The sequence below is a fragment of the Sorex araneus genome, chromosome X (genome assembly GCF_027595985.1).
Source record: "Sorex araneus isolate mSorAra2 chromosome X, mSorAra2.pri, whole genome shotgun sequence".
NCBI classification, from domain to species: Eukaryota; Metazoa; Chordata; class Mammalia; order Eulipotyphla; family Soricidae; genus Sorex; species Sorex araneus.
In genome coordinates this window covers 208,400,739-208,412,820 of record NC_073313.1, presented here as the reverse complement: position 1 = coordinate 208,412,820, position 12,082 = coordinate 208,400,739, and the positions used below count along the sequence as shown (strand labels likewise).

Sequence of the window (12,082 nt, the reverse complement as noted above, 5' to 3'; positions counted from 1 at the left end):
ATAGAAACCTACATGAAAGGGGTGATTCTACTTCCCTCAAACAGGTGCTAAAGGAAAAAAGTCTTCGGCAATGTAGACAGGATTATTTTCTAACACTTTGGTATTTTAAAATACTTATGGTTGGCCCTACTCCCCTTCCTTTTTTTTTTTTCTTTAAAAAGGAGAAAGTTTTCCTTTTACAATGACTTAGTTCCAAGGGATAAGAAAAAGAAGCTCTTCTTGAGAGTACATTCTGGAAAGAGAAGCCTCACGGTGTCCCACGGGAGCTTCTCAGACTTAAAATTCCCATCTTGTTTTAGCCGCCAGCCCTGACTCTTCCTGCATGAGAAGCCCAGTGTAATTTATGAGAGCATCTGCTCCCAAATGTCTGGGTCTTAAAAACAGTGACATCGGGACTGAAACTTGTGGAGAATATATAACCTATCATCCAGAACCTTAATAACAGGCTTCCAGGGCTCAGTCTGTTCCCGCAGAGTGCTGGAGTACACGATTTTAATTCAAGGGATGAATACGAGGTTGCGTGGTTTCCTTTCAGGCCAACACAGAAAAGCCTACCTTGAATAAGTCGGAGCAGGCCGGGAGAAATGCTCTTCTTTCCGACATCAGCAAAGGGAAGAAGCTAAAGAAGACAGTCACCAATGACAGAAGTGCACCAATATTGGACAGTAAGTCAAAAGAAAAAAGAAAGAAAGAAACCATGGCAGATTAATGGTTTAAAGCCTAACGACCAACTCTACCCTTCTACCCTTCTCACCCCAATTTTTCTTCTTCTTCTTCCTTCTTCTTCTTCTTCTTTTTTTTTTTTTTTTTGGTGTAACAACAGCTGCAGAGCTAACAGAATAAGGGAATGTATCATTCATTGTAGGCTCTGTCTCTGGCTTGGGTTTCCTCTACTGCTGCTGGAAGCCAGTATAATAATTCTTTGTCTCAGACACACACAGCAGTGATTCTCTCACTTATTCATGACACTTTCTGGAAGTTTAACCCCTTGCTCCTTGCACAACAGATTAAAAGGCAGCTTGGAATATGGAAAGAACCCTAGCCTGGGAACCCAATGCTATGGGTTTGAATCCTGACACATCCATCATTTCCAAGCCTCCTCATTGCCTTTGTTGCTCAGATGGAGAAAATGTTCTGCTGCAATGATGCCTGGAATTTGTCATTCAAGTTTAAGTTAGGGAGATAAGGAGCTTGCAGAGAGAGGAAGTGAGATTGCAGTTTAACTTCTCCACCCTCTGTGAAGCTAACCAACTTTCTAGAATAAGGCAGGGTTTGTGTAAACAAGTACCCACAGCACAGGGCTCTTCCTAATATTGGCACCAGAATGATTTTCCAACCTAGACTTGACTGGTTCTTGATAGTTGGTCCTTGAGTCTATCTCCTCACACTCCTCAACCTTTCCACTGGCAGCCAGATGTCCCCAAAATTTATCTGAGGACCGCAGAACCCATTTGGACTCAATAGCAAATAGAATGATCTTCCAAAATCACCAGAGGGATCTTCATAGACAAGTGAATTATGAGCCAAGATTTCAGCCAAGTAGAGGATTCCTGGGGAAACTTATTTAATGGGTAGAGGAGGAAAAGGTTCAGATTCCGAAAAGAACATTGATGTAGGAGTATATAGAAAAGAGGAAGAACAAGACAGAGACCTTTTGGTCTTGTGGCTATTAGCAGGCAAAGGCAACCACAGAATGAAACTGTGGGGTCTTTGACACAATCTTACTTCTAGGTCAGAATGTCCACAAAAACAATGTGGTTATGGAATGTTCTCTCCTTGGTGTCACAAGACTCTTCCTGGGGGATGCCCAGGAATAGTTGCTTGTAGCTGCAGTGACCTGGCCCATCAGAGCTGTCTGAGTCATGGTGCCTCAGACAGACTGAAGCACTCCAGAGTGCTGGCTGGCTGGACGATTCCCAGTGGTGTGGTCTTCACTAGAGAGAAAGCCTAAGACTCAGGAAAGGTGGGTGTGAATTCCTTTCTGATGCTGAAGGACATGAGGCAAAATGGAAGTTATTCCTAAGTGTTCTACTGGAAACTCATTTTCCTCAGAGTTCACACTTCCTATCAAGTGGAAATAAAAGTTAGTCCTTCTCCCTTCCATTTCTTGACGGCTGCTTAAGAAACCCGGGCCGGCTGTGTGCAAGGCAAACGCCCTCTACCGCTCTGGCCCCCAACATTTTAAATTTTTTCACTGTCACTGTCACTGTCATCTCGTTGCTCATCGATTTGTTCAAGCAGGCATCAGTAATGTCTCTCATTGTGAGACTTGTTGTTACTGTTTTTGGCATATCCAATACACCACGGTAGCTTGCCAGGCTCTGCCGTGTGGGTGAGATTCTCTCAGTAGCTTGCTAGGCTCTCCGAGATAGGTGGAGGAATCGAACACAGGTCGGCCGCATGCTAGGCGAACGCCCTACCACTGTGCTATCGCTCCAGCCAATTAATTTAAAAATAATTACTACCAGGCCAGAGAGATAGTACAAAATTTAAAGCACTTACCTTGAATGCAGCTAACCCTAGTTGCATCCATCTCTGGTACCACATAAGGTCCCCTAAGCATCACCAGGAGTGATCCCTGACCACAGAGCCAGAAGTAAGCCCTGAGTACCACTAGGTTTCGTCCAACCCCAATCATCCCCTTACCCCTGCCACCAAGTACCAAAATTAACTCATGATGCCTCAATGCTCAGCCAAAAAAAAAAAAACACCCTTAATTAATTTAATTGTATTAAATTAATTCTCTTTAAATAGCTTCAAGGCCTATTATTTTATCAGTAAATTCTTTCCAAGTTTAAGGAACAGCACACTCAGATGCTGTATAAATCATTTCCCATCACATGACCAGGTGGAAAGCTTCATGATGGGGGTAATGAGAAAGGTGTGATTCTAATACCAAAACTTAACAAAGGCAGCACATTGGCACACAGAGCTGTATGTTAATATCTCAGCCACCGTGTGGCAATGTCAGACAATGGCTTTTGTGGTTTGTCAGAGCTTGGCAAGGGAGAGGTTTCTCCTGACATTAAGTGAATAGAAGCCAGGGATGTTGCAAACATCCCACAGAAAGCAAGACAACTACCCAAAACAAAAAAGTCTCTGACCCCAAATGTCAGCAGTTCCAAAGTTTAGAAGTCCTATTATGAATCATTATATGGTCAGAGACAAGAGACTAAAATACGTAATTCAATAGTATATTAATAGAATTTTTTACTGAGGCTAAAGTTTATCCATTTTTAAGATGAATCTCTTATCTCATAGACTTTATGAGCCTATGAATTCATCATATTAAATAAAAAAAAACTATAGAATCATCTCAGTAGATCCTGAAGAGGCATTTGGTAAAAAAAAAAAAACCATGTGATAGAAAGTCTTAAAAAACCTTACCGACAGTGAATATTTAGAAGGGAAAAAATGATTTTTAGGCAGCAGTCAATATGTAACTTTGAAGCCTTCCTATCACAATGTTTGCTTTCAGCAGTATTAATCATGTACATTATTATGGAAGTTCAGTCATGAAAGTAATTATTTTATAAAGCAGAAATACACAAGCATTAGGTGCAAAAGAGGGTGCAGAAATGTATCGGTGTAATCATGCAAAGGGATAGAATGTATGCCTTGCATACATAAGACCATGTACTCCATGGCCATAGGAGGCACCTTTGGTGTAAAGTCGCCCCCAATACCACAGGCTTGAGCACTAAGCTGCCAGGGGTTGGGTCTGCCCCCACCCTACCACATACATACAATAAAAACTTTATTGTTTGCAGTCATATATCTACCAAAAAATTCAAGATAATATGTTTGTTTGTTATTTTAAGGTTTATGGTTGGCCCCACCTGGTGGGACTGAGGGATTGCTCCTGGCTTTACACGAAGAAATCAGTCCCGGCAGGGCTCAGAGACCATATGGGGTCCTGGGGATTGAACCCACACAGTTGGCCATGTGCAAAGCAAGAGTCTCTCTGCTGTACTATTGCTCTGGCTCAGATACAATGTTTATTGTAAATTTTAACATAGAAAATGTAACAAAGTGGCATATTAGATATCAAACTATATACACAATTGGCTCTGGGGCCATACCTGTAGTGCTCAGAACTTACTCTTGGCTCTATGCTCAAGAATCACTCCAGGTAATGCTCAGGGGACCATATAGACTGCTGAGGATCAAATCTGCCTTGGACGCATACAAGGCAAGCACCTTACCCACTGTGCTGTCTTTCTGGCCCCCTCAAATGAAATATCTTGATGCCAATAACTATAACAAAAATAAATCCTTTTTACAATTTTAACAAACAAAAGAACATTTTTGGAGTAAACTTAACAAGAAGCACCAATCACAAAAATTACAAAACTTAGCTGACAACCAAAGAAAGATATGGGGAAAAGTCTAAGTGTGGTCTGAGTAAAATGAAAGGGTCAGTGTTCCAGATTAAGCAGGAAATTTGTAAACTCATATAATCCTTACCAGTGAAAGGACAAACCGATGTCCAGTGATTAAGAATGTTTAATCACAAAAATATAAATATATACTCATAGTTATTTTAACCAAGGTAATAGTCACTCTCATGCAGATATAAAATAAACATATATGAAGAATTTATCTCATTTATTAATGAGGGAACAAGTATCAACCCCAAAGGAGAGGGCTGGAGATAGAGGACACAAAGCAGCTTCAATCCTGAATATCACCAGATCCCTGAGCATAGAGTCAGATGTGTGCCTCTAGAAGAAGGAGAATTTAAAACTCCACATATATCTTTTTTAAAAAAAGTCACTGTCACTGTCACTCTCACACTGTCACTGTCATCCCGTTGTTCATCGATTTGCTCAATCGGGCACCAGTAACGTCTCCATTGTGAGACTTGTTACTGTTCTTGGCACATCGAATATGCCACAGGGAGCTCTCCAGGCTCTGCTGTGCAGGTGGCATACTCTTGGTAGCTTGCCGGGCTCTCTGAGAGGGACAGAGGAATCAAACCAGGGTTGGCCGCATGCAAGGCAAACGCCTTACCCGCTGTACTATCGCTCCAATCCAAAAAGAGTACTAAAATATATTTGCAAATAGGTTTATTAAAATTTACCCAGTTCAATGAGAGGCTGAAAAGATCATACAGCAGGTAAAATGCTCACCTTGCAGGCAGACAGCACAGATTTAATTCCCCAGCATCCCATTAGGTTCACCTGAGCCTTCCCAGGAGGGATCGCTGAGCACACAAGGTATGGCCCCCAAAGCATAAATAAATAAATAAATAAATAAATAAATAAATAAGTCTGTCTCATGCAGAACACACGTAATAGGTGTTTCTGAGGACAAATATGATTGCATTAGTGTCAGTTTTCTATAATGTTCAGTTATAAAATAGATCAAAATATAAGAAATAACCCAGAAGTCTAGTTAAGATTCTTAGTAATCTTTTTCATTCTTCTTCCCTTCTTTTTATAATTATTCCATTACAAAATCTTTCATAACTTTTGGGAAATAATTGCAAAGCAAAATCTTTATGCCAGATTGCAAAGAATGTTTCAGATGCTAAAGCTACTTTATGGTGTTAAAAAAAATTGAAACCAGGGTCAGAGATGTGGCTTTGGTGATAGCATAAGTACAAGGCCCAGTTTCCAGCCCCACATGGTCCCCAATGCCCCACCACGGACACAACAAAGAAATTGAAACCAGCCTAAAGGTCATAAGGTAAGTTTGTGGGCAAATAAATTACAAAACAGCCACATGGTACACACTGTGAAGTTCTTTAAACTTGTGTTTTCAAAGAATATTTAATGATATGTGAAATGCTAACAATAATGTATAAACTGCTAAAACCTCTGTAGGGGCTTTTTCTTAATTTTAAGGCAAAAATATATGTGCATATTTATATTACATGTATATATAATATACAAGTCTACAATGGAGATGTTACTGGTGCCTGCTCAAGCAAATTGATGAGTAAAGGGATGACAGTGCTACAATGCTATGTTATATAATATAATGTATATGTAATATATGTATTTATATGTATACATATAACGAAAGCTCACCAGAACAGTGTATCTTTACAAGAAGTAAGATAGCATTTCATATTCAGTTACTCATTTGTTATTATTTCCTTTTCTCCGATCTTTTATTGTATCTCCCCTCTCCCTTGGGGTTTTTCTTCCTTGAGGATTATCTTATTTGCCAAATGGTAGACAGATATAGAAGAAATAGCTGATAATTTGTACAGAAGCTTGCCAAGTCCTCACACTCCGTACCAATCCTTCCACAGAGCCTCCTTTCTGGCCTCCTTGCAGGGGAGACAAGCCTAATAACTGTGCATTTTAGTGAAGTCCTTGTTGCTACTCAAAGTCAGTTTAACCCAGCTCCTGCTTTCACTGTGACTGTCCACTGGATCTGGGACCTGTGAAGTACCGGCGAGGTATCTGCATCCATGTGAAAAGACTGTTTTCTTCCTTCTACAGAGCCTAAAGGAGCCGGTGCTGGTGGTGGCGGATTTGGTGGCGGTGGTGGTGGCGGTGGCGGTGGCGGAGGTTTTGGAGGGGCCGGGCCTGGCCTGGGAGGACTCTTCCAGGCTGGAATGCCGAAGCTGAGATCCACAGCCAACAGGGATAGTGGTAAGGAGAGGTTTTTTCCTTCAAAAGGGAAGACAGGGCAACATCGATGTGGTTTGGAGGCCGGGCATCCCCTTGAGGACTCTGCACCCCTTCGAAGGAGATTGCTTGAAATGTTCACAGAGCTTAATAAGAGAGACATTAAGTAGCATCTTTTTGTTTTGTTTCTGGGCCATGCCTGGCAGTGCCCAGGACTTGGTCACACTGAGCCCAAGAGTTATTCTTGGCAGTGCTCAGGGAAGATTAAACTCCAGGCCTCCTGCATGCAGAGCATGTGCCCAGTCTGTTGAGCTATCTTCCTGGCTTTTATTATTTATTTTTCCTTCTAAAAGTATCAAAATCGGGATCAGGCAGTTCCATTGTGCACCCAACCTTTGTGCAGGGTGCTTGGGATAGAGTGCTTGTCACTTTTTATACTTTACTAAAGGGTGAGCTGGAGTGGAAAGAAAAGGAAAGAGCAGATGGGAAAGCTTCCTTTCTAAGGCAGCCCGACCAGCTGTCCACACACACCGAGGGAGCATTGTCAATGGCCGGTAATCACCGATCTGACCTTCATCTGTAAAGGTGTGTCTGATCTGACCCTTCTCTGAAAAGGCAGACATTTGGCATTTCAGGTCAGTGATGCTCAGTTATTCCTGATGGGAACCGGCCACTGAATTCTCCCTTACTGTCTCTGAATCTCCTGGTGGAGAGAAAAGTCAAGTGTGGCCATGCCCAAAGCAAAGACCTCATTGGGAACACCTGGCCCTCTTCATCATCTTCTTCTTAGGTTTTGGGGCCACACTTGGCAATGCTCAGGGGTCACTCCTGACTTTGAAGTCAGAAATTACTCCTGGCAGTGCTCGGTATAATGGGATAATGGGATCTGGGGACTGAACCCGGATCAGCAACATGCAAGTCAAATGCCCTACCCACTATACTGTCTCTCCAGTCCTCTGGGCCTCTTCTGACCAGTACAAAAGCTTGAGAAATTGCACTTAAAATGTTTTCAGTGTTTGTTTTTGTTGGGTGTTTTTTTCATTTTGTTTTGTACCAGTAGAATGTTATTTCTAGTTGTAAAATCTTTTAATTTGGCCACTAGGAAAGTGAAACGTTTCTAAGAAGACAAAGGCAGCAAATCATCAGTTAGTGACTGTGTTAACATTGTAGGGTTAGCATTACAAGTCTAGAGACTTAATAATCATGAAAAAGTTTATCCACAAGGCCACCTTTACATTGATTGCATTAAAATAGCCAAAAGGATTTGAGTCAGCACACAAGTGCATGCATTCAGTACTTTAGCAAGAGGTAAGGAAATTCAGCCAAGCAGTATTGGAAGCAAAATTAGAAGATAAGAATGGGATTGAAGTTAATGTACAAAACAATATTCCAGGTTAAACGTGCCCTATAGTACTATCCACGTGATGGATACCATTCACTTAATGGCTCTGTAGATCATAACCTTGCCTTTCATAAGCACTTGGTAGATAAAATTTAAGTTGATAAAATAGAAATGTACCACAAAATCTAGGAAATACACTTTTCCCCAATACTGAAGTCAAAATTCTCTCTTGTTCAGTCATGTCTCTTCACAGAGTCAATCTGTCCAGTGTCTCTGGTGCACCTCGGGTATAATTGAACCCCCATCTTCTGCTCTCTCTAAGCTCTATAAGCCCTACCCTGTGGGTCATCTGATCCCCTTTGCTTCTGTCCCCCAACCCCTACTCCATGCTCACTGAGTCCCAGACACGCGGGCCTCAGTTCTCACTAGAAGTTCATTCCCCGAGCAGGGCCTAGTGACCCAGTGTCTGAATACCATCTTCACCTTCCCGTAGGCCTCTCTCACTTACAGAGTGACCGCATCAGGAGAATGGCCCGGCCCCCATCCAGCCTCGTCACTCCGGGCCTCCTCAGCCCGACAGCACACTACTGTTTCTTTATACTGCTCTCCCCAGACTGGAAATACATATAACTGATTTATTGATAGCTCATCTCCTCACAGAGTAAACTATGAGAGAACAAGCACCTGTTCGCTGCCCTATGTCTAGTATCTAACATCGCTGCTGGCACAGAGCAGGGGCTCAAAACTCTCAGGTACAGTAGCCAGGCTATATGCCCACCCCTGTGGATATCTGTCACCAGGATATTCGAAGGGGCCACAGGTGAAAAATCACACAAATAGGGGCCAAAGTAAAAGAACAGGGGGGCCACCAGTAAGATAGGGAGTGGGGTGAAAGTACAGGAAGTAAACATAGGAAGGGGGGCATGGTGGGAAAAAAAGCCAAGAAAAACTGGGGTACTGATCAAAGAGGTAACTAAAAAGTCTAGAGCACATGACTGGCATGCATATGAGACCCAAATTTGATTCCCAGTAACATTGGGCCTTCTGAGCATTGCCTGGTAGACCTAGTGGTCCCCAGTAACATTGGGTCCAAGCTTTTGTGCCCTCTTAACAAGCCTGAGCATTGAACGGTCCAGTTGGCTGAATATTTCTGGAAGTGACCCATGGATATCTTGGCATTGCTTGGGAGGTCCTCTCTCCTCCCTGATCCCCCCCTCAAAAACTGAAAATAAATATTCAGTACCTTAATGAGCTCGTGCTTAAAATGATTGACATTGTTAAACTAATCCTTATTTTGATTTTATCTTTTAGGATAGTTTTTTTTTCCTTGGGAGGAAGGGATTGGACCACACTTGGCTGTGCTCAGGGCTTACTCCAGGGATCATTCCTGGTGGCACTCAGGGGACCATATGAAGTGTCAGGGATTGAGTCTCGGTAGGCTGGATGCAAGACAAATGCCTTACCCTCTGGACTGCCACTGCAGCCCAATCATTGTCTTGAAAATTACCTTGAGTTGCTAAAGTTTGAATTGTTCAGTAATTTCTGTCCCCTTTTCCATGATCGTCTTTCTGAATCAAAGCAGTTTCATGTTAGCTCTTTAGTTAGGTTCTGTCACACACTATCTAAGCTGACCCAGGGAAGAAAAAGCTAGGAAACTACCTTTTTTCTTAAGGATGGTCTTTCTCAGTTAAAACCATCCATGGGCATTGGCTTTCCATTAAACTGGGACCATTTCTTTCTCCTTTGTTAGCTCTTTCTTATCTGGGTCACAGCTCTTCCATCAGTTTCCCACCTTTCCTGGGGAGCGGCTCTTCAAAGGGCCTTCCAAGGCCCCTTCACAAATAGGAGATTTGCGTGGAAATACTATTTTTTTCCCTAAAATGGCTAAATTACCTTTTCAAATCCCAGAGGTCAAGAATAGGGGCATGAGAATTAGGGCAAGAAAAGGGAGAAAAGAGAGGGTCGAGAATAGGAGCAAGGAGCCAGTAGAAATCCCTTACACCCTGTCCCCACTCTGCTCTCATCCCCATCAATAATGGAAACCCCTCCCCAAAACTCTAGCCAACTTCTTCCTAGTCCCTGACCATACAGAACGCTCAGTGATGGCTCCAAAATCCTGTGCAAGCCGTCAGGACCTGGGGCATGGAGGTGATCAGAGAGCTGGGATCCAGGCAGCGATCAGAGAACAGGGATCAGGGACTGGGATCCGAGACGGGGCACACCGGCGGTCTCCTGGATTAAAATTCCGGTGGCCAGTGTTGGGCGCGGCCAGGGCAGCGACCCGGGGCGGGAACGGCCTCCTGGCTCCGCATCTCCTAACTGAAATGTCCGTCTCTGTCCTCCAGATGCCGGAGGAAACCGGCCTCCCGTGCTGCCGCCCGGAGGAAGATCCACGTCCGCCAAACCGTTCTCCCCGCCCAGTGGCCCCGGGAGGTTCCCGGTGCCCGGGGTACCCGGGGGTCACCGCAGCGGCCCGCCCGAGCTGCAGAGGAGCCGGATGCCACCCCCTCGGCCCGACTTGGGCTCCAAGCCCGACAGCGCGCCCCCTCCAGTCCCCAGCACGCCACGCCCCATCCAGTCCAGCCTGCACAACCGGGGGTCCCCGCCCGTGCCCGGGGCTCCCCGGCAGCCCGGCCCCGGGCCGACGCCGCCGCCTTTCCCCGGCCACCGAGGCGCCGCTTTCGGGGGAAGCTCGGTGCGGCAGTCGCCGTCGGGCGCCCCCTCCCCCTTCTCCAACAGGCCGCCCCTGCCCCCGACCCCGGGCCGGGCCCTGGACGACAAGCCCCCGCCGCCGCCGCCCCCGGTGGGCAACAGGCCGGCCCTGCACCGCGAGGCGGTGCCGCCGCCGCCGCCGCAGAACAGCAAACCCCCGGTGCCCGCCACCCCCCGGCCCGTCCCCGGCCCCGCCGCGCAGGCCCCGCCGCCGCCGCCGCCCAGCAGGCCGGGACCCCCGCCTCTGCCCCCCGGCCCGGGCGGCGCCGACGAGATCCCGCGGCTCCCGCAGCGGAACCTGTCGCTCACCTCGGCCCCGCCCCCCGGCCCCCCTGCCGGACGCTCGGGCCCGCTGCCTCCCCCGCCCACCGAAAGGCCCCCGCCGCCGGTGCGGGACCCCCCTGGCAGATCAGGTATGTGCAGATGCGGGCTGCGTGGGATCCCCCCACAAACCCTGCCCACCCGGAGCATCCTCCTGCGTGTGTTGCTCCGAACTTAAGAAAAATTGCGGAGGCCGGAGGGGGAAGGAGCGGGCCCGAGTCCAGTGGGCTCGGTGTTCCCCTTGCACCGACCTGACCCGGGTCTATTCCTGGTGCCCCTTTAGAATGGTCCTGGAGCCCCGCAGGGAATGGATCCCTGAGCACAGAGCCCGGAGCATGCACCCTCCAATCGAAAACAGAAAACTCTTGACACTGTAGCCTTTGCGGGTTATTAGGGGAGGGTACTTCACACCTAGATGGTGCCTCCTGGAAACCTTCCAAGAATAGGAGAGTGGGGTCCGGCGGGTTGGGGTGGCAGGGGCCGCTTTCTGTCTGTTTCAGAGCGGAGGAAACAGGAACCAATCAAGTGAAGTGAGGGCAGGCAACTTACTAAAACTTTCCAACTGCCATCTTCCATTTCTTTCTCTTTTTTTTTCTGCGTATTTTTAAATGTTTCATTTTATTAAAGCACCGTGATTTGCAAAGATATTGATAGTTGAGTTTTAGACATAGCGTGTTTCAGCACCTGTTCCTCTACCAGAATTATGTTCCATTTCCAAGGTGACGCCTCCCTAAATTTCCATCTTTGAAGGGCTCATTGTCCCAAAATAAGAAGGGCACCGATTTAGGAGCTAATGAGCCCGTTTGTACTTTGGTCCTTCCATATCGCCTTAAGGTGTCTTCCCTGTTCATGAATGATAGATAATTGTTAAGAGTCCATTTTGCTGATACTTGCCTTCTCTGGTGCAGAGACCCTTTGGAGAATCAGGTGAAGATCGAGTCTCCTCTTCTTAAGATACTCTAAGGGGAGATAGGTCCAAGCGCTGGAGCTCGTGCCATTCAAGCATGAGAACCGAGTTCAATCTCTGGGACCCTCCCCTCCTCCCCCCATGTACCAGTAGGTGTAGCCTGAGTGGCCCCCAGTGCTGCACCCAGGCAGCACCATATTGTTAACCGCGCATTAA

General features: G+C 46.0%; 1 protein-coding gene across 3 annotated transcripts in view; it reads left to right on the top strand.

The window, feature by feature from the left end:
- Positions 1-12,082, top strand: part of WIPF1 (WAS/WASL interacting protein family member 1) — a 124,404-nt gene that overhangs the window by 101,207 nt on the left and 11,115 nt on the right. For all 3 annotated transcript variants that reach the window (XM_055122864.1, XM_055122866.1, XM_055122865.1), the window contains exons 3-5: positions 536-665; positions 6,456-6,608; positions 10,272-11,051. In XM_055122864.1, coding sequence (XP_054978839.1) covers positions 536-665; positions 6,456-6,608; positions 10,272-11,051 — 1,063 coding nt within the window. The remainder of the gene's footprint in view (positions 1-535; positions 666-6,455; positions 6,609-10,271; positions 11,052-12,082) is intronic.